This window comes from Perognathus longimembris, chromosome 5, assembly GCF_023159225.1.
Source record: "Perognathus longimembris pacificus isolate PPM17 chromosome 5, ASM2315922v1, whole genome shotgun sequence".
NCBI lineage: Eukaryota > Metazoa > Chordata > Mammalia > Rodentia > Heteromyidae > Perognathus > Perognathus longimembris.
Genome location: NC_063165.1, coordinates 2,748,636 through 2,776,118, shown reverse-complemented (window position 1 = coordinate 2,776,118; position 27,483 = coordinate 2,748,636). Strand labels below are relative to the sequence as shown.

The following is a 27,483-nucleotide window of genomic DNA, read 5'->3' as shown; positions in this document are numbered from 1 at the left end:
CCGGGGCCCGGGGGCCTCGCCGCCCTCCCCGCCGCGCGTGACCCGCGCTCGGGCTGGCGGGGGAGGGGGGCTCAGTAGCTGAACATCTGCGGCTGCTCGGGCGGGCCCTGGGGCGGCGCGGCCTGCTGGGGGGGCGCGGGGGGCCGGGGCGGCGGCAGCGCGTCCGTCTGGGGCACGGCCCGCCAGGTGAGGGGGTGCTGCTCGCCCAGCTGGCTCCCCAGGGGCGTGATGGAGTTCACCAGCGTGGTGAGGTTGATGAAGTGCGCCACCGAGGGCGCGCCCGCGGCCTCGGGCGGGGGGTGCAGCTGCACGTCGCTCCCCGCGGTTGTGCAGCATGGCGGGGCCGCTGACCGTGTCGAAGGTCACGGTCAGGATGGAGTTGTCCAGCTGGAGCTGGCGCTCGGGGGTGGCGAGGGGCCCCACGGCCACCGGCTGCAGGCTGGTAAACTGAGTCCCGGGCGTGGTGGTGACGGGCGTGACGGTGATGTTGGTCAGGCCGACGGAGCTGGGCGGGGCGGCCGCGCTGGGGTCCCCCAGGGTCACCACCACCTGCAAGAGCCGCGGGCAGCGTGAGGCGGGGGGGGGGGGGAGGCCGCGTGGGGAGGCCGCGTGCACAGCCCCGCGCGCTCCGCGCTCTGCGCCAGGACACACGCCGACCCACCTGCTGGATGCTCTGCACGGCCGAGTTGGTCTCGTCGCCCACGCCGCCCGTGAACTCGGGCTCCAGCTCCTTCTCCGCGTACTCGCCGAAGGGGGCCCCCTCCTCGGCCACCGGGGTCCCCGCCTCCTCCTCCGGCTTCCGCTTCCGCTTGTGGCTGCGCTTGGGGGTCTTGGCGTGCTTCCCGTCCGCCAGCTCCTCCTGCTCCAGGCCCAGCTCGGGCTGCGGGGGGACCGGGGTCAGGGACCGACCGGGCGGGGGGGACACGCGCTGGGGGCGGGCTCAGCTGTAAATGTCTCCCAGAGCTAGGCTGGACAGCCGTGGGGCGAAAGGGACCACCGGGTGCGGCCTGGCAGCTCTCCTCCACCGGGGGAGCCCCTGCCCCCCCCACGCCCCCTGGCGCTCACGCGAGGGACCCGACGTCCCCTGGGGCGGGATCCGGGGCGAGAGGAGCCGAGCCCGGGTCTCCAGAGCCAGGCCGGCACCGTGCCAGCCTCACCCGGGGCGGGGGGGGGGGGGCGGAGCGCGGCACCCGTCACTGTCACCCGCTCGCGCCTCGGCGCTGTCTGGCGAGACTCGGGGAGACCGGGCGCCGCAGACCCAGCAGCCGCGGTGGGGTGCGGTCATGGTAACCCCCACCACGCTGCGGCACGTCAGGGCTCAGAGGGCTTGCGGGAGTCTGGGCTGGGGGAGGCTTACACTCAGCCCCGCCCGTGCAACCTAACACCCGACTCCACGCTCACTCGCTGCAAGCACCCAGCCCACCCACGGGCGCCCCCAGCGTGGCACGCGGCCTCGTGTCACGGGGGGAGCAACGGAACATTCCTTTCAGACCTCAGGTCCTCTGGCATTTACTTCCCTGGGGCAGCTGACACCAGCGCTCCCCACAGAGAGCCGCGGGTGCCAGCGCCAGCACCTGAATCACGCAGGCCCTGGATGCTCTTTCTGCACGGCCCCCAGCCGGCCCGGGCCGCGCGCTCACCTGGACGATGCCGATGGAGGAGGCGTCGATGGTGGTGGTCTCTGGGAGGTGGTCCAGGTCGTCGATCCGCACGGCCAGCACCTGCAGGGGACGCAGGGCGGCGAGTGGGGACGCGGCGCCCCCCGGTGGCGGCCCGGGGCACTGCCTGGGTCACCGCGGCGGCAGCTTCCGAGTGGCAGCTGGGTCTGCTGTGCTGGGGACAGACCCCGTCTCCCCGAGCCTGCCCCTCTCCCGCTCCCTCACCCTGCCCCCGCCCCGCCCCCCCCCCCGCCCTCTCACGACCCCAGGTGTAGACAATCCCTTTGCTGCCCGTGACCGGTGCTCTGGGCAGGGAGAGGCCAGGTTGCCCTCCGTCAACTCACAGATGCTAAGTGAGGAAAGGCACGCTTGCCCCGCCCGCCCCGCCCGCCCCACTGGCTTTTTGTTTTCTTCATGCCAGCACTGAGGCTCGAACTGGAGACCCGGGTGCCGCCCCCTAGCTTTTCCCCTCAGGGTTAGCACTCTTCCACTTGGAATCCAGCCTCGTTTCCGGCTCTGGGCTGCTGGTTCACGGAGGACAGAGAGTCTCACGGGTTTGCGTGCCTGCGAGGGGGCTGTGCACGGCGGTCCTCGGGTCTCAGCATCCCGAGGAGCTGAGCCCGGTCCGCAGGAGTGGGGGAGCCACCGTGCCCGGCGAGGCTCGCACCTTAGAACGCCCTTCTCTGCGCCTTCCTAAGGGCGCAGGCACGGTCACCCGTCAGCCCCTGCCCGGCCCTCCCTCGCGCCCGGCTCACCGGGACCGGCCCCGTGGGTCTCACGCCAGCTCCTGCGACAGGGCAGCCGGCGCGCCTCGCCAACCTGACTTTGCTCATGCCACTCGTCACTGTGCCAGCGTGGCTTAGGCTGTAGACCACGGGACGCACGTGCTGGGGGAGGGGGGGCGGATCGGATGGAGGCGGCTGGGAGGGGGGCGGGGAGCCGGCTGTGGACACGGGCCGCCTTCCAACTTCAGCCCACAACCGCACGGGCGCCTGCCAGGTGCTACTCAGCCAAGGGAAAAGAAGACGGAGAGCCGGGCACGGGTGGCCACACCTGTAGTCCTAGCTACTCGGGAGGCTGAGGTCTGAGGACTGAGGTTCGAAGCCAGCCCAGGTAAGAAAGCCCGTGGGAGTCTTTTCTCCAATGAGCCACCAGAACACTGGAGGGAGAGCTGCGGCTCCGGTGGTAGAGTGCCGACCTTGAGTAGAAAAGCTCAAGGGCCGCGCCCCGAGTCCCCGCCCCGGCGCTGGTACACACACACACACACACACGCACACGCACACACGCACGCACACACGGATGGGATGTCGGTGACAGAGCTGGTGTCACAGGCATCTCTGGGGCGCGGCAGGCCTGCAGGAACCCGAGGGGCTCCGGGAGACTCCGCCGGGCCCACGGCTTCGCGGGTCCCGTGAACCCTCCGCTTCCCCCAGCATGCTTCCCCCGTGAACGCTCCAGCCAGCCTCGGGGAACGCCGGGCCTCAGCCCGCCCCCTGCTTCCTTCCAGCCTCGAGCACGGGGGCCGCACCCAGGACGCGCTCACGGGGACCTGGGGGCGGGCCCTGCGCTTCCGCCTCGCGCGTCACATCACTGCGTCCCCCGGGCCTTCCTTTCCGAGGAGGCTTTGGGGGTGGCCGGCCTCCCCGGCCTCCCGTCTGTCCTCGGTGGGGCAGGGGTGGGGGGGCGCTTGCCTCCGGGTGCTCGCGCCGCATGTGTCTGCTCATGGAGGCCCGCGTGGAGGGCGGGGTGGGGGGAGGGCAGGGGTGGGGGGGGAGGGCAGGGGTGGGGGGGGCGCTTGCCTCCGGGTGCTTGCGCCGCATGTGTCTGCTCATGGAGGCCCGCGTGGAGGGCGGGGTGGGGGGGGAGGGCAGGGGTGGGGGGGGCGCTTGCCTCCGGGTGCTTGCGCCGCATGTGTCTGCTCATGGAGGCCCGCGTGGACACCTTGGTGCCGCACAGCTGGCAGCTCTGCGCCTCCACCTTGTCGTGGGTGAGCTGCATGTGCTTCTGCAGCATGTACTCGGTGACGTACTTCTTGTCGCACACGGAGCACGTCCACTGCTTGCCCACTTCGCACACGCACGCGCGGGGAGGAAGGGAGAAGTGGGCGTCACCGGGGGGAGTCACCCCCGGGTCCCCAGCCCCCTCCCAGGCCTCCGGTCCTCCCGTACCCCGCTGGGTCCGGCCCGGGGACGGGCAGCCAGGGCCGCCCCGGAGAGGAGCCCGCAGCCCCGGCCGAGTCCCGTCACCGCACCCAAACCGGACATTCAAGGACGGACACCCAGAGCTCCCGGTGGGTGTTGGAGGCCACGGACGAGCCAGCACGGAGCCGAGGTGACGCCAGATATTCTAGAAGCGTCCACAGAACAGCACGCAGCTTTCCTCTCCGCACACCCGCCTACCTGTGTGGATGAGCTTGTGGGTCTCCATGGTGTTCCGCTCGCTGAAGGTCTTCCCACACAGCTCGCACATGAAGTCTTTAATCCCTGCGGAACGGAGGAAGGCCGGCTTAACCTCAACCTCCGGAGCTGCACACAAAGGACGCCTCGTCCCTCACAGGCAGGCTGCCGTGTTTACGGCGTCTCTGGGGAGCCGCCAATTACCAGGAGAGGTAAACAAAGTCCATTCCAAACTCAGCCAGGAAGACGGGGCTTAAAAAACTCACTCCTCTATGGGGACATTTCATATTTAACAAATAAGGAGGCGTAGGGAGGCTTGTTAGAGAACACAGACGTAGACTGGAGCCGACGAGGGAAAACAACCATTTCTTTGAGAGTATTAACTTACCTTCTTCACTCACTGTAGATAGAAACCCATCGCATGTCTGATATATACAATGGTACAAAACAATAAATAAAAGCCAAGCCCAAATGCAAAGACAACGTAAATATGCTAAGATAGGAACAACAAAAATGGCAAGGTCACACAAAATGTTTGAAAAAATGATTTTAACTATCCAACAACACATCAAAAATATTTCACCATGGTCAAGTTGGGTTTATACTGGAAATGCAAGGATGGTTCAATGTATGCAAACCAACGAGCATTACTACGTCACATCCACAGCATAAAGGAGAAAAATCATTCGATCATCTCAACAGATACAAGAAAAGCACTTAAGCTGGGCACTGGTGGCTCACACCAGCTGTCATCATAGCTACTCAGGAGGTGGAGATCTGAGGATCACGGTTTGAAGCCAGCCCAGGAAAGTTCCTGAAACTCTATTTCCAATTAATGACCAGAAAACCAGAAGTAGGGCTGTGGCTCCAAGGAGTAGAGCTCTAGCTTTGAACAGAAAAGCTCAGGGACAGCACCCAGGCCTCGAGTTCAAGCCCCAGGACCACCACCAACAACAAAGCATTTAACAAAGGTCAACATCCCTTCAAAAAACCCTAAAGAAACTAGGTATAGAGGTAAAGATTATGGGTAAACAGACTGAACAGCAAAAAGCTGAGAGCATTTTGATCAAGATGTGGAAAACAACAAGGGAGCCCCCTCTCACCTCTCATATTCAGTAGAGCACTGCCATCAAACATGCAAAAAAGAAGGGGAAATCAAATTATCCATCACAGATTGACATGTTTCAGTTAGAGGAAAATCTAAAGACTCTTAATACTGAAAAATTTGGTAAATCTGCAGGATATGAAAGCCAACGTAGAAGAATTTAAACATCAACAACAAATCTTCTGAGAAACAAATCATGACAACAATCTATTCTTAATAGTTGCAAAGAGCTGGGAAGGTGGCTTAGTGGTAGAGCGCTTGCCTAGCATGCATGAAGCCCTGGGTTCCATTCCTCAGCACCACGTAAACAGAAAAAGTCGGCAGTGGTGCTGTGGCTCAAGTGGCAGAGTGCTAGCCTTGAGCAAAAAGAAGCCAGGACAGTGCTCAGGCCCTGAGTCCAAGGCCCAGGAATGGGGGAAAAAATAATAATAGTTCCAAAGGGGGAGGGGGAACCCCTAGGAGTATAACCAAAGAAGTGAAAGACCTCTTCAATAAAAAGTGCAAAACATGGTGAAAGAAACTGACAACTGACGCATAAAAACCAGAATAGCAACTCATGATCATTGACCTAAAGGATGAATATTGGCAAAATATCCATCCCAGCCAAACGCAGTGGCACACGCCTGTAATCCCAGCACTCAGGAGACAGGAACAAGAGGATCAGCTGAAGAACGCCTGTGGGGCGAGCCCGGGCTGCACAACCACCACAGAGCAGCCTCTCACCCACGTGCCACACACACCAACGACCTCCCCACAGGGCTAAGGGGCACAAACGTAAAAGACGCGGCAGAGGCCAAGCAACCCTGAGCGTCAGCACAAAGCCGCCAGCTCAGCTCCTCCGGGCTTGAAGACCGGCCGCAGAGTCGCGGGACCAACCCACCATGGCACCGGCACACAAACAAACAGACCCAGAGGCCAGCGTGAGGGCACAAAGACCCCAGGCGTGAGCGCACACATCAGAAGCCAACGAACCCAAACAGAACACAGAACGGCCAGAGGATGGGCTCTTCGGTGCGTGTGCTGCGACACGGATGTCACCCGCAGAAGACGGAACCTGCCTCCCACCTTGACTCGGCACAAAATCCACCTCAGAGTGGAAGGAAGACCTTAACGCAAGACCTGGAATTAGCAGAAGAAAACGGGAAACACTTTCTGACATTAGCTCAGGTAATGACTTTGGATAGGACCCGAAGCACGAGACAGAAAAGGAAGCATCGGGAAACGGCATGGCATCCAAGTAAGATGCCTGGAGCCCCAGAGCAAGCAGTCCGAGAGAAGAGGCCGACCGACTGAAGGAGAAGAGCAGCCTCTGCCTTCTGGCAGAGGAGTAATTTCCAGAACATGGGGGAACTCGACAGATGGGCGAAAACAACAGACACGGTGAGGGGGAAAAAACGCTTAGCGTCCTTGGCCAGCGGAGAACTGCAGATCAAAACCAGAAGGGACCGAGGGGGGGGCGGCTCGCGCCTGTCATCCCAGCTGCTCGGGAGGCTGAGACCGGAGGACCGTGGTTCAAAGCCAGCCTGGCAAGGAAAGTCTTTGAGACTCTTATCTCCAATTATCCCGCAAAAAGCCAGAAGCGGGGGGTGCGGATTCCGTGGAAGAGCGCCAGCCTTGAGTGCGAAAGCGGAGGGGCAGCGCTCGGGCTCGGACTGCAGGCCCCGGGACCAGCGGGCGCACCTGGGGAAACTTCACAACCAGGAGAGGCGCTTGCCCGGGCACGGAGAGCAACAGGGGCCGGGGAGGCGTGGAGAGAACCCGCAGGCCGGGAGTGGGCTCCGGGCCCCGCCCAGGCCCGCCGGGGCCCCGGGTTTCCGGGTCCAGCCTGGGGTAACTGGCCCAAAGCAGACCGGACACAGCTCACACCCTACCGGCCCGCGTGGGGCACACGACCCCGGTGCCGGGGGCCCCCGGAGGGGGCCGCGGGGTGGGGGGCGGGGGAGGGGGCGGGGCACGCACCCGTGTGCCGCTTGTAGTGCTTGAGCATGTTGACCTTCTGCGCGAACTTGCGGTGGCACTCCTTGCACTCGTACTCCTTGATGCCCTTGTGCAGCTTCATGTGGTGGCGGAGCGCGTGCTTGGTCTTCATGCCTGGGGGGCGGGGCGGGGCGGGCGTGTCAGCCTGGGGGGGCCACCCCGCCCCCGCCCCCGCCCCGCCCCCGCCCGCCCCGCCCCCGCCCCGCCCGCCCCCTGCCCCGCGCCCGGCCCCCACCTTTCCCGCACTCGGCGCACAGGTACTCGCGGATGTTGTCGTGCACGCGCATGTGCTCCTTGAGCATGTCCTTCCTGGCGAAGGACTTGCCGCACTGCTCGCAGGCGTGGCTCTTCACACCTGCAGGCCCAGGGCCACGCTGCAGAGGGTGGGGGGGCCGGAGCGGGCTCCCCGGCTCCCCCCACCCCGGGGCGTGCGCACGCCAAGGCCCTCCAGCCTCGGTTGTGACGGGACGGGGCGCCGCGTGGAAGGCCGGGCGGCCTCCGTGTCCGCACCGGGGCGCCCCTCCCCCGCCCGCCCCCCCCCCCCCCCGCCGTGCTACCTGTGTGGATGAGCTTGTGGCGCTCCAGGTTCCCGATGCTGTTGAAGATCCGCCCGCAGATCTCGCAGGGGTGGATGTACCTGCGGGCAGAGACGGCTCAGCCACACTCCCCGAGCCCCGCCGAGGCCGGGGCCCACCGCCCCGCCGCCCCGCTGCCCCGGGGGACGGCACGTCCAGGAGACCCAGGGGGAGCGAGGCCGCGCGTGGTCGCCACCCAACCCGACGGTGTCCTCGTCACGGGCCAGGCCGGACCCACGGCGGGGCGGCCGGAGGACACGGGAGGGGCCCGGCCCCCACACCAGCTCCCGGGGGAGAGGGGCCGCGTCCCTCACGCGGGTGGAGGGGGTGGGCGTGCCGCCGCGGGAGGGCGGGGGCGGGGCGTGGAGGGAGGCGTCCTCTGCCCAGGCCCCCCGTCCCCCCGCCGTCCCCCCCCCGTCCCGCGGCCTCACTTCTGCACGTTGGGGTCGGGCAGGTTCTCGCGGTGGATGACCATGTGGGCGTGGTAGGTGGCCTTGAGCGCGAAGCGCCGGTGGCAGATGCTGCAGCCGTGGCCCTTCTCCTTGTGCACCTCCATGATGTGCTTCAGGTACTCCTTCCCGCGGCCGAACGTGAGCTGCGGGTGGGGGGGGAGGGGGGACGATGGGCCACGAGGCCGGCCGGGCCTCGGTGCCCCCCGTGGGCCGCCCCCCCCAGCGCTGTGCGCGTGCCTGGTGGGCTGCGAGGCCCGGGCGGCCGCCTCTGTGGACGGCAGGCGGCGGCGCACCTGACAGCGCTTGCAGCTGTACTTGTGCGGCTCCGAGTCGGCGCTCTCGTCCGAGTTGTCCTCGTTCTCCTCCGAGGAGATCCCGATCTTGCCGATGAACTCCTCCCGCTGGTGCTCGTCCATCAGCGCAATGTCCTGGGGGCCGGTGGCGGCCGTCAGTCCCCCCGCACCCCCCCACCGAGCCCACCGCGTCGGGGCCCGCAGCACAGGTGCCAGCGAGACGCGCCTGCTGTCCCCGGGGAGGGCGGGGCCCCCAGTGCCGGCCACGCAGGACGGCCACGGCCCCCCCCCCCCGCCCCACCCGCCGTCCATCGCCCCGCCGCCCCTCAGCTCCTCTCGGCAGCGGGAAGCGGAGCCCGGCTCTGCCGCTCACTGTCTCCCAGGAATCTCACTGTTTGTCCAACCACCGCACCCCACGGGCCAAGCGGATGCAGATACGGCCGCTTCCTCGGCCATGCCGACCCCTGCTGCGCCGGGGTGCAGCGATGGTCTGCGAGCCTGCACCCCAGAACCCACCCGAGGTCAGGAGGGCAGGCCCTTGGTGAAAGGGGCCCGGGAGCTCCGTCGTGCCCACCCCACCCGGAGGGACCCGGCAGGAAGGCCGGGGAGGCCGGCACCGGCACGGGGCCCGCCTGGGAGGCCACGCCGGGCTTCCAGACCTGCAAGGGTGCGTTCGTTCTGTGACTGCCCCGATCCAGGGCACTGTCAGGACTACAGCAGAGACCACAGGCTCAAGGGCCCGCGGGTGCCACCTGGAGAGGCTGGGGGGGTGGGGGGTGCACCCTGAGGCGGGGCCCGCAGGCGGGGTGGGGGGGAGGCGTACCCTCTGAGGCGGGGCCCGCAGGCCGGGGCAGGGGGGGGTGGGGGAGGCGTACCCTCTGAGGCAGGGCTTGCAGGCCGGGGCAGGGGGGGTGGGGGAGGCGTACCCTCTGAGGCAGGGCTTGCAGGCCGGGGCAGGGGGGGTGGGGGAGGCGTACCCTCTGAGGCGGGGCCCGCAGGCCGGGGCAGGGGGGGTGGGGGAGGCGTACCCTCTGAGGCGGGGCCCGCAGGCCGGGGGCCGCCTGGCCGGGCTGGGGACACGCACCTTGAAGTGGACGTGGATGTGGTCCCTGAGCACGTCCACACGGAAGAACTTGCGCCCGCAGATCTCACAGGTGTATTTCTTGTCGCCGTGGGTGAGGAGGTGCTTGTTCATGTTGCTGCGGCAGGAGAACACCTGGGGGAGCGGCAGAGAGGGCGGTGGAGAGGGCGGGCCGGGCGTGGAGAAGCCCTGGACGTGGAGAGGCCAGGCTGCACGGGGAGAAGCCCTGGGCAGGGAGAGGCCCGGCTACATGTGGAGAAGCTGGGCTGCATGTGGAGAAGCCCTGAACATGGAGAGACCAGGCTGCACGGGGAGAAGCCCTGGGCAGGGAGAGGCCAGACTGCACGTGGAGAAGCCCTGGGCAGGGAGAGGCCCGGCTGCATGTGGAGAAGCCCAGCTGCACGTGGAGAAGCCCTGGGCAAGGAGAGGCCAGGCTGCACGGGGAGAAGCCCGGCTACACGGGGAGAAGCCCTGTCTGGCCCGCAGGGTAAGCCATGGCCAGGCAGGCACAGACCACAGGTGATTCCTCCCGGCCTTTAAGTCCCCGTGCGTGATGAACATCAACGACCGCCCCGTGCCGGCCTAGGCGAGGCCCCCGTGCCACGGGCCCAGAGCCGCGGGTGAGGCAGACGGGTGGACTGGCTCTGGGTCCTGGGGGCACGGACCGTGGGGGGCACCTCCACCCGACGGCCTGCCCCGAGGCCAGGAGGCGGGCGCGGGCGTCCTGGAGCCTGCCGGGCTGCTCCGCCGGCGCTGCGCCTTCCCAGCGCCGGCCCATCCCGGCCTCCAGCCTCGACCCGCAGCGCCAGGTGAGAGCCGCTGACCCCGGCTCGCTGGCAGGTCGAGAAGAAAGCAGGAAGGAAAACCATCTGCCCTGCGCTGATGGAGCTGGCCGGAGCCGGCCGCCGCGCGGGGCCTGGCCTTCCCGGACACGTGACCGGACGCTCTAGGGTGTCAGCGGCTCACGTGAACGGGGTCTCCTCTCCCCCTCCGCCTTCCCCCACCGGCGACGCCCAAGGCGGCCCGAGACGTGCAGGGGCCCTGGGCCGAGCGCCACGCGGGTGTATACGCATACACAGCGGCAAAGGCCGGAGCGCTGGGCGCCACGCGGGTACGTACGTGCGTCACGTGGTATACACACCACGCGGGACGCACACCACGTGGGTATATACACCGCCCAGGTATACACGTCACACGCGTACAGACGTCACGCGGGTGTATACGCATACGCAGAGGCAGAGCCGGAGGCGCTGCCGTCCACACCACAGGACGCGGGCCGAGGCCGCCTGAGTATCTACAGCCTCAGGAACGAGTAGCTTTCAGCACAGACGGATGTGTGTGTCCCAGCAGCCCCTGGGGGGCCAGAGGGGCGTGGGCAGCTGCCCCGGGCACACGGAGGCGGAGCTGGCTGTTGCGGGCCAGGCCCTCGGGCCCTGGGGCCTCGGTGTCCCCGGGAGGGAGTGCTGAGCCCGGCCCTTTCCATAAGCTCGAGGCTGCGGCCAGGCGGAAGGGGAAACCGTGGCTGCTGAGGAAGATGAGCTTCTCCCCACAGAGGCACCGGAAACCCGGCTCACGTGACCAGCACGCCCCCGAGCGCAGCCAGCCTGCTCCCCTGGACTTCATGGGGAACCCCCCCCCCCACGCGCGCGCAGTGCCCAGAGCTGGCGCCCACCGGGAACCCTCACCCCCAACCCCACGCCGAGAGTTACCTTGCCACACACGGGGCATCCGGAAGGCTCCTTCTTGTAGCGGACCAGGCTCTCCCCGCCGGCGTCCAGGTCCTCCCTCTTCACCCGCCGCACGCCTGCAAGCCCACACCCCCCGGACGCGTGAGCGCGCTTCCCTCCCGCGGCCGGGGGTCGATCGCCGGGCCTCCGCCCTCGAGGCGGGACCTCACGCCTGTGCCCCCAGGGCGGCCGGGGTCACAGGAACGCACCGCCACACTCGATGTGATTTTGAAATGGGGCCTCACTAACGTTGTGCCTGGGCTGGCCTCAAACAACTATTCCTCTGTCTCTGCCTCCTGAAGAGCTAGGATTTCAGGAGTGAACCAATATGCTCAAGCTTTGGAAAAAAAGACTCAAAAGTTCCCACAGAGGGCCGGGAAGGTGGCCTGGTGTCAGAGTGCTCGCCTAGCACGCATGAAGCCCTGGGTTCAATTCCCCTGCGCCACATAGATAGAAAACGGCCAGACAGGGCGCTGTGGCTCAGGTGGCGGAGTGCTAGCCTCGAGCAAAAAGAAGCCAGGGACAGTGCTCAGGCCCTGAGTTCAAGGCCCAGGACTGGCCAAAAAAATAAATAAAAATTTAAAAAGTTTCCCGGGAGAGGTGTGGCGGTACACGCTGTGGATGGGCAGGCGGGAGGCTGGGAAGGGAGGCTGCGTGGAGCCGATCCCGGGCCGGTGCGGGCCACGTAGAGAGATGGTTCTAGTTTTTGGAACATGAAAGTGCAAGTGAAACGAATAATCTCTCCTACAATTTAGGAGAGCTGGGTGGAGCCAAGCTGGGTGCTTCCTGTCGGGGCCGCCCGGTCCCCGACTCCATTCTGGGGAGAGGGGGACAAGCAAGGGAGCCGGGGCAGGTGCATCCCGGCCCCCGTGGGGGGGGGAGCCTGTGTGTGTGCGTCTCTAGGGATCCCAGAGGGCGGGGGCCGGGGACAGGGCAGCGCAGAGCCGCGGGGCTGCGCGGATTGGTGGTACGGTCGTCTTCCTTCTGGTGTTAATAACGGGTGGGCGAGCTCTGCCGCCTGGGGCTGGGGGGGAAAGGCGGCGGGCCACAGCGGAAAGCCGGGACTGGCCTTGGAGGACGCTCCGGCCCGGCCCCCGGCCACAGGCGCAGTGGCTGCGGTCACCCCGGGCCACGCCCCTCACCTGGGGGATGTTTCCCCGGCCACGCCCCTCGCCTCAGGGGTCATGCCTGGGCCACGCCCCTCGCCTCAGGGGTCACCCCGGGGCCACGCCCCTCGCATCAGGGGCCTCCCCCAGGGACCACGCCCCTCACCTGGGGGGGTCTCCCCCCCCCCCCCCCCCCCCCCCCCCGCCACTCTCCTCCCCTCAGGGATGTCCCCCCCAGCCACGCCCCTCGCCTCAGGGGCCTCCCCGGCCACGCCCCTCACCTCTGGGGTCACCCGGGGCCAGGCCCCTCGCCTGGGGGGGGGGTCTCCTCCGCAGCCCGCCCGGGCCCCGCCTCCCCCACGTGGACCCCAGCAGCCGGGTCTGGCCGTGCGGCCTGCCGCGCAGCCCCGAGGCCCACGCTCAGCTGCCCCGCGTGGGGCTGAGCTGCCCGGCTCCGTGCCCGACGGCATTTTTCACGGTGTGAAGGAAATCTCGTTAAAGAAGCGCTCCTAGCCAGGGACTGGCGGCTCGTGCACGCCATCCTAGCCACCCATCGTGCCCCGGACCCGAGGACAGCGGTTCGAAGCCCGCCTGGGTGGAAGAGTTAAGGATATCCTCGCCTGCGGTTCACTAGCAAAGAGCCGGAGGCGGAGCTGTGGCTCAAGCGGCAGCGTGCCAACTCAACGCAGAAAAGGCTCGGGGTTGTGGGTTCAAGCCCCACAACCGCGGGGCAACTGCTTCCAAGCGCTTTCCTGAAGGCCCCGCCCCAGGCCGCGGAGCCGCCCCGCCCCGGCTCACCCTCCAGGTGCCGCCGCTGGTGGTCCAGCATGACGTCCTTGCGGTAGAACATCTTGCTGCAGACCTCGCAGGCGAACTTCTTGTCCCCGTGCTTCTTCTTGTGCTTGGAGAGGTTGCTGTTGGTGGAGAAGAACCTGAAGCACAGCTCACACCGGAACGTCTTGTCATCTGTCCAGGGGGCAAACGCACACTTGGGGTAAATGGCCCGACACAGGGACAGCCTGGGTGTTCACCGGGGCAAAAATCGGGGATCGGGGCCGGAGGCGCGTGCAGCCAGGAGCGCGCCCCTGCTCTGCTCGTGGCGCGTGCAGCGGGGAACAGCCTCGCGCGGCCACGGACGGGCCGGGAGTGCATCCTCTGTACCAGTCATCCAGCCTTCCTTCCCTCCTCCCCCGCCCCCTGCCCTCCGCCTCTGTCCCCCCTCGGCTAAGGCCCCTTGTATCCAGGGGGCTCCCCAGGGCAACCCTAGGTGCCCTTCCCTCCTGTGCCCTTCACCGCCCCTCCTACCAGGCAGCGCCCCAAGTTCCCCACCTTCCCGCAGGACCTGGGGTTCCCAGCACACACCACGCAAATAAGCACACACGCCCCTGAGTCTGGGCCCCATGTCTAGCCCCCCCGGAAAGCAGCCGGTCCCCCCAGCCCACCCACCCCTCGTCATCCTGTCCCAATGCCCCCCCCGCGGGGGGCCCCAGCCCCTCTTGTGAGCCGCTCCTCCCCCCCGAGCCACCGATGCCGGCGACACAGGGCGGGAGCACCGCGGAGCGGCCGGCCTCACCCGTCCTGCAGTTGTGGAACTCCAGCGCGCTCTCCATGCGGAAGGTCTTCCCGCAGCTGCCGCAGCGGTACTGGTACTCGCCGTCCACCTGGCCGAACGGACACAGCATCAGCCAGGCAGACCCGCACGTGGGCAGGCCCTGCCCCAAGCCCCCCCTCATCCCCCCCCCCCAGCTCCCAGGGCGGCCGGGCCCCGCTTCTTCTCTACTAGAAACAGGCTCTGGGCGATGATACTGGGGCTTGAACCCAGGGTTGGACAAGGCCGCTTAGCATTCTGGCTGGCACTGTACCCCTGGTTTCGCTGGCTAATTGGAGGTAGGAGTCTCATGGACTTTCCCACCTGGGCTGGCTTTGAACTGCGATCCTCAGGCCTCAGCCGCCCGAGTAGCTGGGATGACGGGCGTGAGCCGCCGGGGCCGGCTAGCAACAGGTTTTAATGCGTTTCACACTCGCCAGCACCCCCCCCCCCAATGCGCTGCGCAGGCTGCCGTGGACCCCGCGGGGCCTGGCCCCCAGGCTGTCCTGACTGCAGGGCGTCCCCGGTACGGAGCCCCGGGGGCCCCCCCCACCTCGTTCCGGCTGTGCTTGTAGGACACGTGCTGCTTTAAGCTCTCCTTGCGGCTGAACAGCTTTGCACACTCTTCACACTTAAACAGCTTGTCACCTAAGGAACCGACCAATAGAAGGCTGCCTCCCTGCGTGAGGACCTCCCTCAGGGAGGTGAGCCCCGCCCCGCTGCCCTGACACAAGCCCCGCCCCTTTCCTGACGCCCCGCCCCTCTGCGCTGACACCCCGCCCCTTGCATGCTGATACCCGGCCTCTGATGTGGGAGCCCCACCCCTCGGCGATGACGCCCCGCCCCTCCGCTCTGACACCTTGCCCCTCTGCACTGACGCCCCGCCCCTCCCGCTCACACCCCGCCTCTGCACTGACGCCCCGCCCCTCCCGCTCACACCCCGCCTCTGCACTGACGCCCCGCCTCTGCACTGACGCCCCACCCCTCCGTGCTCACACCCCGCCTCTGCACTGACGCCCCGCCTCTGCACTGACGCCCCGCCCCTCCGTGCTCACACCCCGCCTCTGCACTGACGCCCCGCCTCTGCACTGACGCCCCGCCTCTGCACTGACGCCCCGCCCCTCCGCGCTCACACCCCGCCTCTGCACTGACGCCCCGCCCCTCCGCGCTCACACCCCGCCTCTGCACTGACGCCCCGCCCCTCCGTGCTCACACCCCGCCTCTGCACTGACGCCCCGCCCCTCCACACTGACGCCCCGCCCTCCGTGCTCACACCCCGCCTCTGCACTGACACCCCGCCCCTCCGTGCTCACACCCCGCCTCTGCACTGACGCCCCGCCCCTCCGCGCTCACACCCCGCCTCTGCACTGACGCCCCGCCCCTCCGTGCTCACACCCCGCCTCTGCACTGACGCCCCGCCCCTCCACACTGACGCCCCGCCCTCCGTGCTCACACCCCGCCTCTGCACTGACACCCCGCCCCTCCGTGCTCACACCCCGCCTCTGCACTGACGCCCCGCCCCTCCGCGCTCACACCCCGCCTCTGCACTGACGCCCCGCCCCTCCCGCTCACACCCCGCCTCTGCACTGACGCCCCGCCCCTCCCGCTCACACCCCGCCTCTGCACTGACGCCCCGCCCCTCCCGCTCACACCCCGCCTCTGCACTGACGCCCCGCCCCTCCGTGCTCACACCCCGCCTCTGCACTGACGCCCCGCCCCTCCGTGCTCACACCCCGCCTCTGCACTGACGCCCCGCCCCTTTGCGCTGACACCCTGCCTCTCCGCACTGACGCCCTGCCCCTCCGCTCTGACATCTCGCCCCTCTGCACTGACACCCCGCCCCTCCGTGCTCACACCCCGCCTCTGCACTGACGCCCCGCCTCTGCACTGACACCCCGCCCCTCCACACTGACGCCACGCCCCTTTGCGCTGACACCCCCGCCCCTCCGCGCTGACGCCCCGCCCTCCGCGCTGACACCCCGCCTCTCCGCACTGACGCCCCGCCTCTCCACACTGACGCCCCGCCTCTCCGTGCTGATGCCCCACCCCTCCACGCTGACGCCCCGCCCCTCACGTGGAGGCCCCGCCCCCGGCACATTGGCCCTGCCCCCCCTGCGCGGACACCCCGCCCCCCCGCACAGACGCTCCGCCCCTGATGCGGGAGCCCCACCCCTCCGTGCCGACGCCCCGCCCCCGGCGCATTCGCCCCGCCCCCCCTCACCGTGCGATCGCACGTGCCGGCTCAGGTTGCTGCTGTTCTGGAACACCTTGCTGCAGGTGCCGCACTGGTGGACCCGCTTGTGCTCCCCGAGCTGCCGCGCCAGCCTGCGCCGCGCGCCGTGTCTGCTGGACAGGACCAGGCCCCTCTTGAGGGCCAGGGCACCGCTCCCGTGGTGGGCGAACCTGCACGGGAGACAGAGGGGGGCGGGGCGCAGGGCCTGCCTGGGGACGGGGCCGGGCGCATGCTACCCGAGGTTCCCTCGAAGGGCCCCGCAGCTGCTCCTGCCGGCCCCGGCACCCTGCCCGTCCTGGCCATCGTCTTAAGGGGGAGCTGAACCTGACTTCTCTTCCTCCTCTTAGGTGTCTGTCATTTTTGGTGAGAAGCACAGGAAAGAGTCCCGGCACCAGAAATGGTAAGCCAGGGCCCCGGGGAGGGGTGCCAGCATTTCTGATGGCACTTCAATCTTCCTTTCCGGTATTTCCACGGTGACACTGTGCGGGGCACTGCACGGGGCCTTAGCTTACTCAGGGAGAAAACGGACCCAAGAATCATAAACCTGAGGCTGCACCAGTCACAGCAGGACCAGGAGTGGAGGACTCCACTTAGGAGAGACCCTGAGCAGACAACCTCAGACACCAACAAAGAAGGGGCCACAGCTGGCAGCCTCTGGCCAAGAGAGCAGAGCTTCTGTTTGGGATGACGGAAGGGTCTGGTGACAGACAGCTTTTTAAAAGACAACTTTCTAAGTTTTCATGGTGGACAACCTACTACACTTCTAAGTTCTAGAACATTCCTGATTGCTCCCTGAGCACATGCAAGTCTGTCAGGATTTCCTGGAGGGGGGTGGCCTCCTTCCAGCACCCAGCGCATGCTGCCAGTGCCCCCCCCCCCAGCCCCCGAGGAGGCGGGACTTACTTTGGCACCGAGCTGATGTCGTTGGTAGAGGTGGCCAGCTTCCCCAAGACCAGCTCCATTATCCGCTCGTCAGGTGCGGCACTGGCAGGCTCACCCGGCAGGACCTCCGCCATGGTCTCTGCCACTGGCTCTGTGCAAGGGGATGGGATGGGGACCAAGCCAAGTCACCGGGGGCCACGCCAGACCCAGGACGCGCCCCACCCCGGGCACCGCAGCCGATCGTGTGGGCATAACCGGGAAGGTTAATGCAGAGGAAGACTAACAACAGTTTGGAACTACATAGTTATCTGCACAAAAAAGCAAAGCAAAGCGGGGCATGATGGCTCACACCTGTCATCTTAGCCACTTGGAAGGCAGAAATTGGAAGGATTGAGGCCAAGACTGCATCTCAACCATTAAAAAGCTGGGCAAGTGTCCCGTGTCTGTCATCTCAACTGTGTGGCGGGCATTAAGGAGGGTCACAGTCCAAGCTGGCCTGGACATAAGCACAGAACAAAAAGCGAAGCAAGCCAGCGCCGGTGGCTCATGCCCACAATCCCAGCCACCTGGGGGCTGAGACCTGAAGCTTGAGGTTTGAAGCCAGCCTGAGCAGAAGGGACTGTGAGGTTCTTAGCCTCCAGTTAGTAAGGAAAAAAAACAAAAACCAGCAAGCGTGGCTCAAGGGGTAGACACCAGCCTTGCGCAAAAACAAGCCAACTCTTAGGAGCGAGCCCCTGAGTTCAGGCCCCAGCACGTGAACACACAAACCAAAGCGAACATGCACATCCCCAGGGGCGGCCGGAGACGGAAGGAGGGAGGGCCTACGCGCAGCGCCCGACGGCGCTCCTCCCGCGTTCACAGAGGAAGCCCTGCAGCCCCCGAGTGCCCGGGGCCCGCCCCACGGAGGGTGGGAGGAGCTGCCACGGCCGGCGCCAAGCCTGCAGGGCGCCTGCCCTCCGGGAACCCGACGGAGGGGGCGCGCCGGCCCCAGCCCCTCACCCGCAGGCCCCTTCTCCTCCGCGAGGGCCGCGGGCTGCTCCGCCTTCAAGGCTTTGGGCTTCCTCCCTCTGCGAGGCTTCTTCTTTGGCTCCTTGGCGGTCCCCGCGCTCTGGACGCGGGCGCTCTCGGGCGCGGCGGGCGGCTCCCCCCGGGCCGCGCCGGGCTCCTTGTCCGGAGCCCCCTCCTGCTGGCCGCCCGGCGGGAGGCTTTTGGCTTGTTCCAAGTGGCCCACGAGGTGCTCTGTAAGGAGGGACCGACAGCGCGGACGGCAGTCAGATCACCGCGGTCGGCCGCCACCCGCCCACCCCCGTTGGATCGCTTTGCCTTGAGCATCAGAACTCGGCCACAGCCCACTGGTTGTCCGGTCGGGAAGGTGGCGTAGCGGCAGAGCGCTCGCCTGGCATGCACCAAGCCCTGGGTTCGATTCCTCAGCACCGCATAGAAAAAGCCCGAAGTGGCGTTGTGGCTCAAGTGGCAGAGTGCTAGCCTTGAGCAAGAGAAGCTCAGGGACAGTGCCCCAGGACTGACAAAAAGTAAAATAAAAAAAAAGATAAAGGCAGGGTAGGTTTGCTTCAGGAAAGGGGGGAAACTAAAAGCACAGACAAACCCACGCGGAAGAAACTTGGAAGGGCTACGTCGAAAAACCAGTGTGTTTTCCTTATACCAGAATAACAAGCCGTTTCAGTTTTCCTCCTTAAGAATATACGTGTGTGTGTGTGTGTGTGCACGCGCGCGTGAGACGGTGGCTACGGGGCACAGGCTGTCGGGGGATGAAGAGTGTGTGCGCGTGTGTATGTGCATGTGTGCGCGTGTGTGCGTGTGTGCATGTGTGTGTGTGCGTGTGTATGTGCATGTGTGTGTGTGCGCGTGTGTGCGTGTGTTGCACGTGTGTGCGTGTGTGTATGTGTGCGTGTGTGGCGGTGGCTGGGGCCGCAGCATGACCCGGCTGAGCGTGGCGTGGCAGCAGGTGGGAGGGGGGCGGGAGTGGCTGAGGGGGAGCCGTGGGGGGGGGGGCGGGCCGAAGCCGGGGACCCCCAGGCCCCGCGCCCTTACCGTTGAGCAGCTGCAGCTCGCAGAAGGAGCTGGAGCAGACCCTGCACGCCCACTGGCCGCGCTCGGGCTCGGGGGGAGCGCTGGGCTCGGGGGGGCCCGCGGCTGCGAGAAACGAGAGGGGGGCGAGGGAGGCGCCTCGTGACGGGGTCTGGGGCGCCCCGGCCCCCGGGCGGCCCCTCCCCCGGGCCTCCCCCCCCCCCCCCCCCGGGCCCGGACGCACCCTGGCCCGCGGCGCAGGCCTGCCGGAGCGTGGGCTTGTCCATCTTCTTGGCGTAGAAGGCGGCGTACCAGACGCGCAGCTCCGTGCCGGGCGGGATGTCGCGGGACGTGGTGAAGTACACGTCGCTGCCGTGCTGGTAGGCCGTCAGGTTCTGGTGCGCGGGCTCCGCCGCCGGCCGCACCAGCATCATCCAGTTGCAGTCGTCCTCGTTGGAGGTGTCAAAGCACACGGGGTGCCCGTCCTTCTGGAACACCTGGGGGAGGGCGGGGCGTGGTCACCCGCGGCCTGCGGGGGGGGCCCCCCGCCCCCCCGAGGCACCGACGGGCGGGGCGCCGCCGTCGCAGCTGGGCCCGCGGGGCTCTGGCCCGGCCCGGGCTCCCAGCTCCGGTGGGAGATCGTGCGCTGGGGGGGGGGGGGGGGTGAAATCTGACGCCGCGGGCGAGGGGTTCCCGTGGCCCCCCCCCCCCGCCCCGGGGCTGAGCGGCGCTGGCCTGGAGCCCCTCACCTTCAGTGGGAACGCAGACTCCTTCTCCCACTTGGCCACCCTCCTGGACTCGAAGGGGCCGAACTGCGTGCGCTTGACCAGCTGCGTGACCGCGAACACGCCCTCCGCCCCGTCGTCCAGGCGGCGGATCTCCAGGTTGGGGGGGAGGGAGGACCTGGGAGGGAGGAGGGGGAGGCCTCTGAGGCCTCGCACCCGTCGTCCCGTCCCCTCGGGGCGCTGAGGCCTGAGGGTCGCTGTTCAGAGCCGGCCCAGGAAGCGAGGCCCACCAGACGCTTCCACGCCCGCGCGCAGCCCCCCCCCCCCCGCCCCCGCCCTCCCCCGTCTGCAGAGTCCCGTCCTCACCGAGCCCTGCTCAGCACAAACGAGTCCTTGACCATGACCACGGGGCCCAGCTCGGGACACTCGGAGTCGTGGTACTGGCTGCAGTCCTCACACCCTGCGGAGACGCGGAGAGCCGCAGGGGAGAAACGCGTCCGTGAGCCCGGACGCGGGAGCCTGCCCGGTGGGGGGGCCACGGCCGCCAGCCACATGCCACACCCCGAGGCCACCCCAGCCGGCACACACCGGCACCGTGAGAGCCGCCGTCGGGGCCCCCGGAAGCGGTGGGGGGACAAGACCCACCCCCAACGCTTCAGCCCCCACACGTCTCAAGTCCCAGGTGTCCCCCAAAGAACGGGAATCGAGTCACGCCAAGACTTCCATCCTTCTCCCCCCCCCCCCCCCCCCGGTGACACCCCTCACGCCAGGCCGCCCGGGACCGTCTGTGTGCTGAAGGCTCGGGCTGGGCCGGGCAGGGGCCGGGCAGGGCAGGGGCCGGGCAGGGCAAGGGCCGGGCAGGGCAGGGGTGGGCAGGGCAGGGGCGGGCAGGGCAGGGCCGGGCAGGGCAGGGGGTGGGCAGGGCAGGGGCGGGCAGGGCAGGGGGGCGGGCAGGGCAGGGGCGGGCAGGGCAGGGGGTGGGCAGGGCAGGGGCGGGCAGGGCAGGGCCGGGCAGGGCAGGGGGTGGGCAGGGAAGGGGTGGGCAGGGAAGGGGCGGGCAGCGCGTGCACGGGCAGCGCAGGGGCCGGGCCACTCACAGATGAACATGATCTCCTCGCCGCCATCTTCAGACATCGCTGCCACCTGGAAGGACAGACAGCCACGCGGACGGTGAGCGTTGCCCGCAGCGTCCAGGCCTGGGCCTGCGCGGGGAGGCCGCCCGCGGGGCTCGGGAGCCAGCCGAGGGGAGGGGTCCGCTCCTCCCAGCTCCCCGGGAGCACTGCCTCCGCCCACCCCGGGGAACGGGGTTCTCAGCCAGCAGCAAGGCGTCTGGAGGCCTCGGGGCTCAGAGGTCCTCGCGGCCGGGGCTTCCGTCTCTTTGTATTCGCCGCTGGGGTCCACTTACAAAACACACATCAGTTAAAAAAGAAGCAAAGCCAGTGTCGACACGGCCGCTCCGGTGCTGGTCGCCACCCCCCGCCGGGGCCGGTGTGCGCCCCTCCCTGGGAGGGAGGCAAGGCGTGGCCTCGGGGGGCTCCCCCGGTCCCCCCGCGACACTCAGCTCCGAGCCAGCTCCACGGTGGGCAGCCGGGCACGGGCGGACCCCCCCCCCCGCCCCACAACACACACGCCGCCACGCGGCGCTCATTCCGCAACCGCAGGTCCTTCAGCGGTAAAATGGAGATGAAAAGGCGCACCCCACGCGGCGTCGGGGGACGCGCCCCAGTCAGCCTCCTCGCAGCCGGCCGCCCCTGACCCGCGCCACCCGCCCCGCCGCGAGCCGCGGCGTCAGGAAGGAGCCGCACAGCGTGGGTCTCGGGGGCGTCGACCCCGCGTGCCCTCGACGCCGTCCAACCCACAGCAGACACGCGGAGGCCCCCGAAGCCCAGGTCCCCCCCCCAAGCCCAGGTCCCCCCCCCGAAGCCCAGGTCCCCCCCCCGAAGCCCAGGTCCCCCCCCCCCCGAAGCCCAGGTTCCCCCCCCGGAAGCCCAGGTTCCCCCCCCGAAAGGTCCCCCCCTGAAGCCCAGGTTCCCCCCCCCGGAAGCCCAGGTTCCCCCCCCGGAAGCCCAGGTTCCCCCCCCCGGAAGCCCAGGTTCCCCCCCCCCCTGAAGCCCAGGTTCCCCCCCCCCTGAAGCCCAGGTTCCCCCCCCCCGGAAGCCCAGGTTCCCCCCCCTGGAAGCCCAGGTTCCCCCCCCTGGAAGCCCAGGTTCCCCCCCCTCGAAGTCCAGGTTCCCCCCCCCCGAAGCCCAGGTTCCCCCCCCCGGAAGCCCAGGTTCCCCCCCCGGAAGCCCAGGTTCCCCCCCCCGGAAGCCCAGGTTCCCCCCCCCGGAAGCCCAGGTTCCCCCCCCCGCCCGAAGCCCAGGTTCACCGGAGGTCTGCGTGTGCGGGCGAGGAGGGAAGCGGCCGAGCGGTCCATCCACCATGGCGGAGCGCACGCAAGCCCGGAGGGACGGATTTCCACGCTGCCCCTAAGAAGTCGGGAGCAGCCGGGCACCTGCGGCTCACGCCCGTCGTCCCAGCCACTCGGGAGGCTGAGACCCGAGGATGCTGGGGCAAAGCCAGCCGGGGCAGGAACGCCCTCCAGACCCTCGCCTCCAATTAACCTCAAAGGAAAGCTGGAAGTGGAGCAGTGGCTCAAGGGGTAGAGTGTGCCAGCCTTGAGCACAGCTCAGGAACGGTGCTCACACCCCAAATTCAAGCCCTAGGACACACACACACACACACACACACACACACACACACACACGACGGAAGGATCTCTGTCCTCAGCCTCACCTCCACAGCCCCCCTCCCTGGTTGACAGGCGCCATGCTCTGGCACGGGGACAGCAGGGGGTGAAGAGAGTCAATGTATCGGTCAGCTTTCTGTTGCCAGGACAAAACGCTGCCTGCGATACACAACTTCCGAGGCGGAGAGGTTTGCTTTGCCCGGGTCTTGGTGGTTCCGTCCACGCCCACGTGGCTCTGCTGCGCAGAACACCACGGCAGGGGTGTCGGGAGAGCAAAGCACCCGCTCTGTGGTACGGAAAGGAGGGAAGGGGAAGGCCAGCTCCCAGCGCCCCTTTCCTGAGCACACCCGAGGACCTGCTCTCTCCAACTGGACCCCACCTCCTAAACCGTCTACAGCGCCCCAGGGTGCCATCTGCTGGGGAGAAGCCTCCCACATCGGCCAGGTGGGGCGGGGCTGCTCCGATGATCACCGACACGTCCCTGAAGCCTGAGGACCCCAGTACCTCAGCGAGGGCCCCCCCCCCCCGAATCACACCTCAAGCCCCCGTCCCGAGCTTCCTCTTCTCTCCCCTGTGCAAGGTGCCGGGCGCCCGTAATCTAGCTATTCAGAAGGCTGAGGTCCGGAGTCCTGAGGTTCCAGGCCCGCCTCGGTCGGAAAGCTCACAAGAGCCGACCTCAACAGAAGCAAGCTAGGGGTGGCGGCCCACACCGGGCAGCCCAAGTACAGGAGGCAGACACAGGAAAACGGTGGTCCAGGCTAGCCCAGCAAAAAGGCTATCTCAGAAATACGCAGCGCGGCGGGCTGGGAAGGTGGCCTGGTGGTACAGTGCTTGCCCAGCAAGCTTGAAGCCCTGGGTTCGATTCCTCAGCACCACATACACAGAAAAAGGCAGAAGTGGCGCTGTGGCTCAAGTGGCAGAGTGCTAGCCTTGAGCAAAAAGAAGCCAGGGACAGTGCTCAGGCCCTGAGTTCAAGCCCCAGGACTGGCAAAAAAGAAAGAACCAGAGCAAACTGGGAGAGCACAAAGGAAGAAGGATGACATTGTCCAAAAAGCAATGCACTCTTTACCTGAGTTATATAACTGTAACCCCTCTGTACATCACCTTTACAATAACAATAACACATTTAATTACAAAAAATTTAAAAAGGGGGGCTGGGGATATGGCCTAGTGGCAAGAGTGCTTGCCTCCTATACATGAAGCCCTGGGTTCGATTCCTCCTCAGCACCACATATATAGAAAACGGCCAGAGGTGGCGCTGTGGCTCAAGTGGCAGAGTGCTAGCCTTGAGCAAAAAGAAGCCAGGAACAGTGCTCAGGCCCTGAGTTCAAGGCCCAGGACTGGCAAAAAAAAAAAAAACTTACAAAGGGAAGCATGGATCACATAGAACTACTGAGCATGACGCCCCACTACCTTCACTAAACCAAAACAAAACCCACACACGCTCCAGTCTGTCTGATGATTACTACTACGAGCAAATGGATGGAGGAGGTCACGTGACAGCAGGCAGGAGATCCAACTCCAGTGCCAAAAAAAAGAAAGGGAAGAAAGGGAGGGGAGGGCGGTAAGGGGGGGGGCCACCGAGCTCATGAGCCGCGGCTCGCCTGATGGGCCTTCTCAACCCCTCCACGCAGGACACAAGCTGCAACCCGGTCCACACAGAAGCTAAGGCAGGAGGGTCAGAGGTTCTAGTCCAGCCTGGGCTACAACGGGGAGATGCCGTCTCCAAGAGCGGCCCACGGCAGCCTCGGGCAGGCCGGAGCGGATCAGAACTCAGGACCCACGGGGCTCACGCGGGGGCCTCTGGCCACGTCCCTCTGCCGTCCCTGGGAAGCATGTCCTGGGGTCTGGACCACGGGGACCACACACGGGGCCACACGCGTGACACCAGACGCGGTGCGACTCGGGCAGGGAGAGGCGGCGCCCCCAGGAATCCCAGGCTGCCGAGGCGAGGGTTCAGACACCCCCCTTTCCCCAGGAGGCCAGGGCACGGGGCGGGCCGGGGGACGCGGGGCTCAGCAGGCTCCTCCCCAAGGTCCCCCCGCCCAGCTCTTTCTCTGCCCAGCTGCCGTGCTGCGCGCGTGACCTCTAGGACCAGGCTGAGCGTGGGGGTCACCGTGAGGCCTCCCGGAGGAGGCGGGTGGGCTGGGGGGGGGACGGGCCTCCGAGGGCGCCCCTGCGTCCACACACCGAGGACGATCAGGCCAGAGGGCCAGGCCTGTCCTAACCCACGGCCGGGGAGAGGGCTCAGCCGGGGGAGGCTGGCCCTCCCCGGGACCTCGAGACCTCAGTGGGCGGCTCCTCTCTGGCGGGTCCGGCTCTCCCCGCCTCCCTAGGTTGGGCCTTCACTCCGTGGCCCCAGGCTCTGCTCTGAGGTCAAGGATTCTGGCCCAGCCCTGTTCGATGGGACACCCTTCCGGGGCCCAGGCCTGTCCTCTCTCCCCGTCTGCCCACTGGCTTCTCCCATCCCGAGCCCCACAGGTTGTCCCCACCAAACTTGTGCACCTGGGACCAGCTCATCCTGATCTCCACCCAGTCTCCCCCACTGCCCCGCCCAGCAGCTTCAACTTCCTTCCCCCCCCCCCCCCCCGCCCCACTTCTTAGCTTTACTCCTCTTACCTACTGCTTTCATTCCTCACGGTCTACACTGCTTCTCCCACCTGCCAGGACTTGAGGTCCAGCAGGGCCCCGTCAGGGCTGCCTACGCGATCGGGGCTCAGAGTGCATTTACTTCGAGGTGTGCTGAGCGGTCTCGCCCGTACTTGGCAAGGGAGGGACTGAGTGCGAGAAGCGCGGAGACTGCAGTTTTCTAGCTCGCTCAAGCAGTATGATGGCAGCAGTGGTCTTCCCTGGCCTCGTGCACGGATGCCAACGCGGAAAATGACCCGAGTCACCTCCTAGCTCCCTGATTTTGGCCATTCTCTCCTTTGGGAACTTTGCAATCACCTCCAGGAGGGGCAGGGTTTACCAATAATAATAATAATAATCCGTGACAAGAGGCAAAACTGCCCCTTGGACAGGCAATGCCATCTTCTTGCCACCGGGCAAAAGGCAAAACTTTTCCAAAGGAGAACAGCCAAGAACCTGCCAGCAACTCAGACGGACCAGCTCACTTCCCCGAGCTCCCGTAGCTTCTTCAGAGCCCCATCCGAGCAGCCCTGAGGCCACGGGCCTCCCGTCACCTAAAACACCTCCGGCACCGAGAAACAGGCCTGCGCCTGGGGGCTGCTTTCATCGTGCTAACCCTTCTCCCGGGTCTCAGCGCTAGTTAACCCGGGGCCAAGGTCCCCGGGCAGGTGAAGATGAATCAAGAGCCGTCTTCCCACAGCTGCCACGCAACAAACCTCCATCCGCCCTTCGCCACGGCTCTGTATTTGGCATCTGGGGGAAGAACGGCCAGACCCGGAATGTGGAATTCCTAGATTTTGTGCCTGGGGTTAGAGACCCAGTTTCAGTCTTAAAGAAAATACAATCATTTTAAGACAAACTACTGACCTTGCAATAGTAGAGGTGCGCGTGTGCGTGCGTGCGTGTGCGTGTATTTAGCATGGATCTCGCTGACCCTGAGCTCTCAATCCTCCTGTCTCAGCCTTTTGACTACTAGGATTATGAATATACATCACGACACCCAGCTTTGGTTCAATTGCTGTTGTTGTTTTTTCCTGACTGTCCTATCCGCTTCCCAAACTGAACCTGTTACACATTGCTTGCAACCCTTTTGTTTTGTTTTGTTTTGCAGAACTTTAATCACAGACATGAGACCAGCAAGACGACTGCAGAGTATCTTAAAGGCTGGAGGTTTGGAGCTGAGCACTTCTTCACGGTTCTGGTGAGGGAGTGATTTCCAGGAACTGTGGGAAGCCGAGTGGAGCGGGGAAAATGTGGAGAACTCGACACCAGCCAGGTTTAAAACAAAATACGGTTGGGGGCCTGTGGGGATCCCGGCGGAACCTCCTCACCGCCCAGCGCCGGCCTGCCTGCGGGCGCCGCCTGCGGGGAGCAGTGCTCCCCGAGTCCCCGGAGGTCCACGGCAGCCAGGTGCGCCTCCATTGCCACCCCCGCGGACGGACACCGCGGCGCGCGTGGACGGGGCGCCCCGGCGGCGGCTGTGAGCACACGCGCAGGCCCACGTGGGCGCCTCGGGGTCACGCCCGCGTCTCGCCCGCGGTGGCGCCCCGGGGGCTCGGGGCGCGCGGCCTCTCCGGGCGCGCCGAGGGGAGCGCGCGCCGGCTCCGCACGGGCGCGGGGCTCCGCGGGGCCCACGCGCGGCGAGGCCTCGTCCCCGAGCCCGGGGCGCCCGGGGTGGGCAGGGCTCACCCGGCCGTCCCCCCCCGACCCCGCCCGCCTCCGGCCGCCGGGGGGCTTCGGGAAGGTAACGCGCAGGGGCGCGCCCGGGGGACCCCGGGTCTCGGGAGGGAGGGCCCCGCGCGCCGCCCCGGGGTCGGGGCCGGGCCCGCGGCCCAGGGCGGTGGGAGGCGAGCGCCGGGCGGGCCGGGGGCGGTTGGGCTCGCGTGAGGGCGGCGGGCCGGGGAGGGGGGTGGGGGACGGTTGGCGGGGCGGGCCCGCCCGGGGCCGGGGGCGCCGGGCCGCGGTGGGCGGAGGCCGGGGCGGGCGGGCGGGCGGGCGCGCGGGGCGATCCCGGAGCGGCTCCGGAAATCCAGCCGGGTTTTGACTCCGATCGCCCGCGGCGCCCGCGGCCGGCGAATGTAACAAAGAACAGTCGGCATGGCGGCTGGACCGGGGCGGGCGCGGCGGGGCGGGCGCGGGCGGCGGCGGGCCGGGGCCGGGGCCGGGGCCGGGGCGGGCGCGGGCCGGGCCGGGCCGGGGGCCGCGCGGCGGGGCGGGCGGCGGGCGCGGGCCCGGGGCTTTACCTGCCTTTGGAATGTGCCGAGCGGGGTCGGATCCGGACTCCGGGTTGCGATCCGCTCC

At 67.2% G+C, this 27,483-nt stretch overlaps 1 protein-coding gene across 1 annotated transcript; it reads right to left on the bottom strand.

Annotated features, from left to right (window-relative positions):
- Positions 1-71: 71 nt before the first annotated feature.
- Positions 72-27,483, bottom strand: Prdm15 (PR/SET domain 15). Its single transcript, XM_048346208.1, is given in 25 exon segments — positions 72-320; positions 322-549; positions 662-880; positions 1,641-1,721; positions 3,549-3,724; positions 4,058-4,141; positions 7,119-7,250; positions 7,372-7,491; positions 7,694-7,773; positions 8,143-8,306; positions 8,457-8,591; positions 9,541-9,672; positions 11,247-11,341; positions 13,169-13,336; positions 13,944-14,031; positions 14,512-14,606; positions 16,180-16,361; positions 17,095-17,224; positions 18,073-18,312; positions 19,126-19,227; positions 19,346-19,598; positions 19,851-20,004; positions 20,193-20,286; positions 20,924-20,969; positions 27,430-27,483. Coding segments are annotated over 24 exon segments (3,438 nt in total). The 5' UTR covers positions 20,961-20,969; positions 27,430-27,483.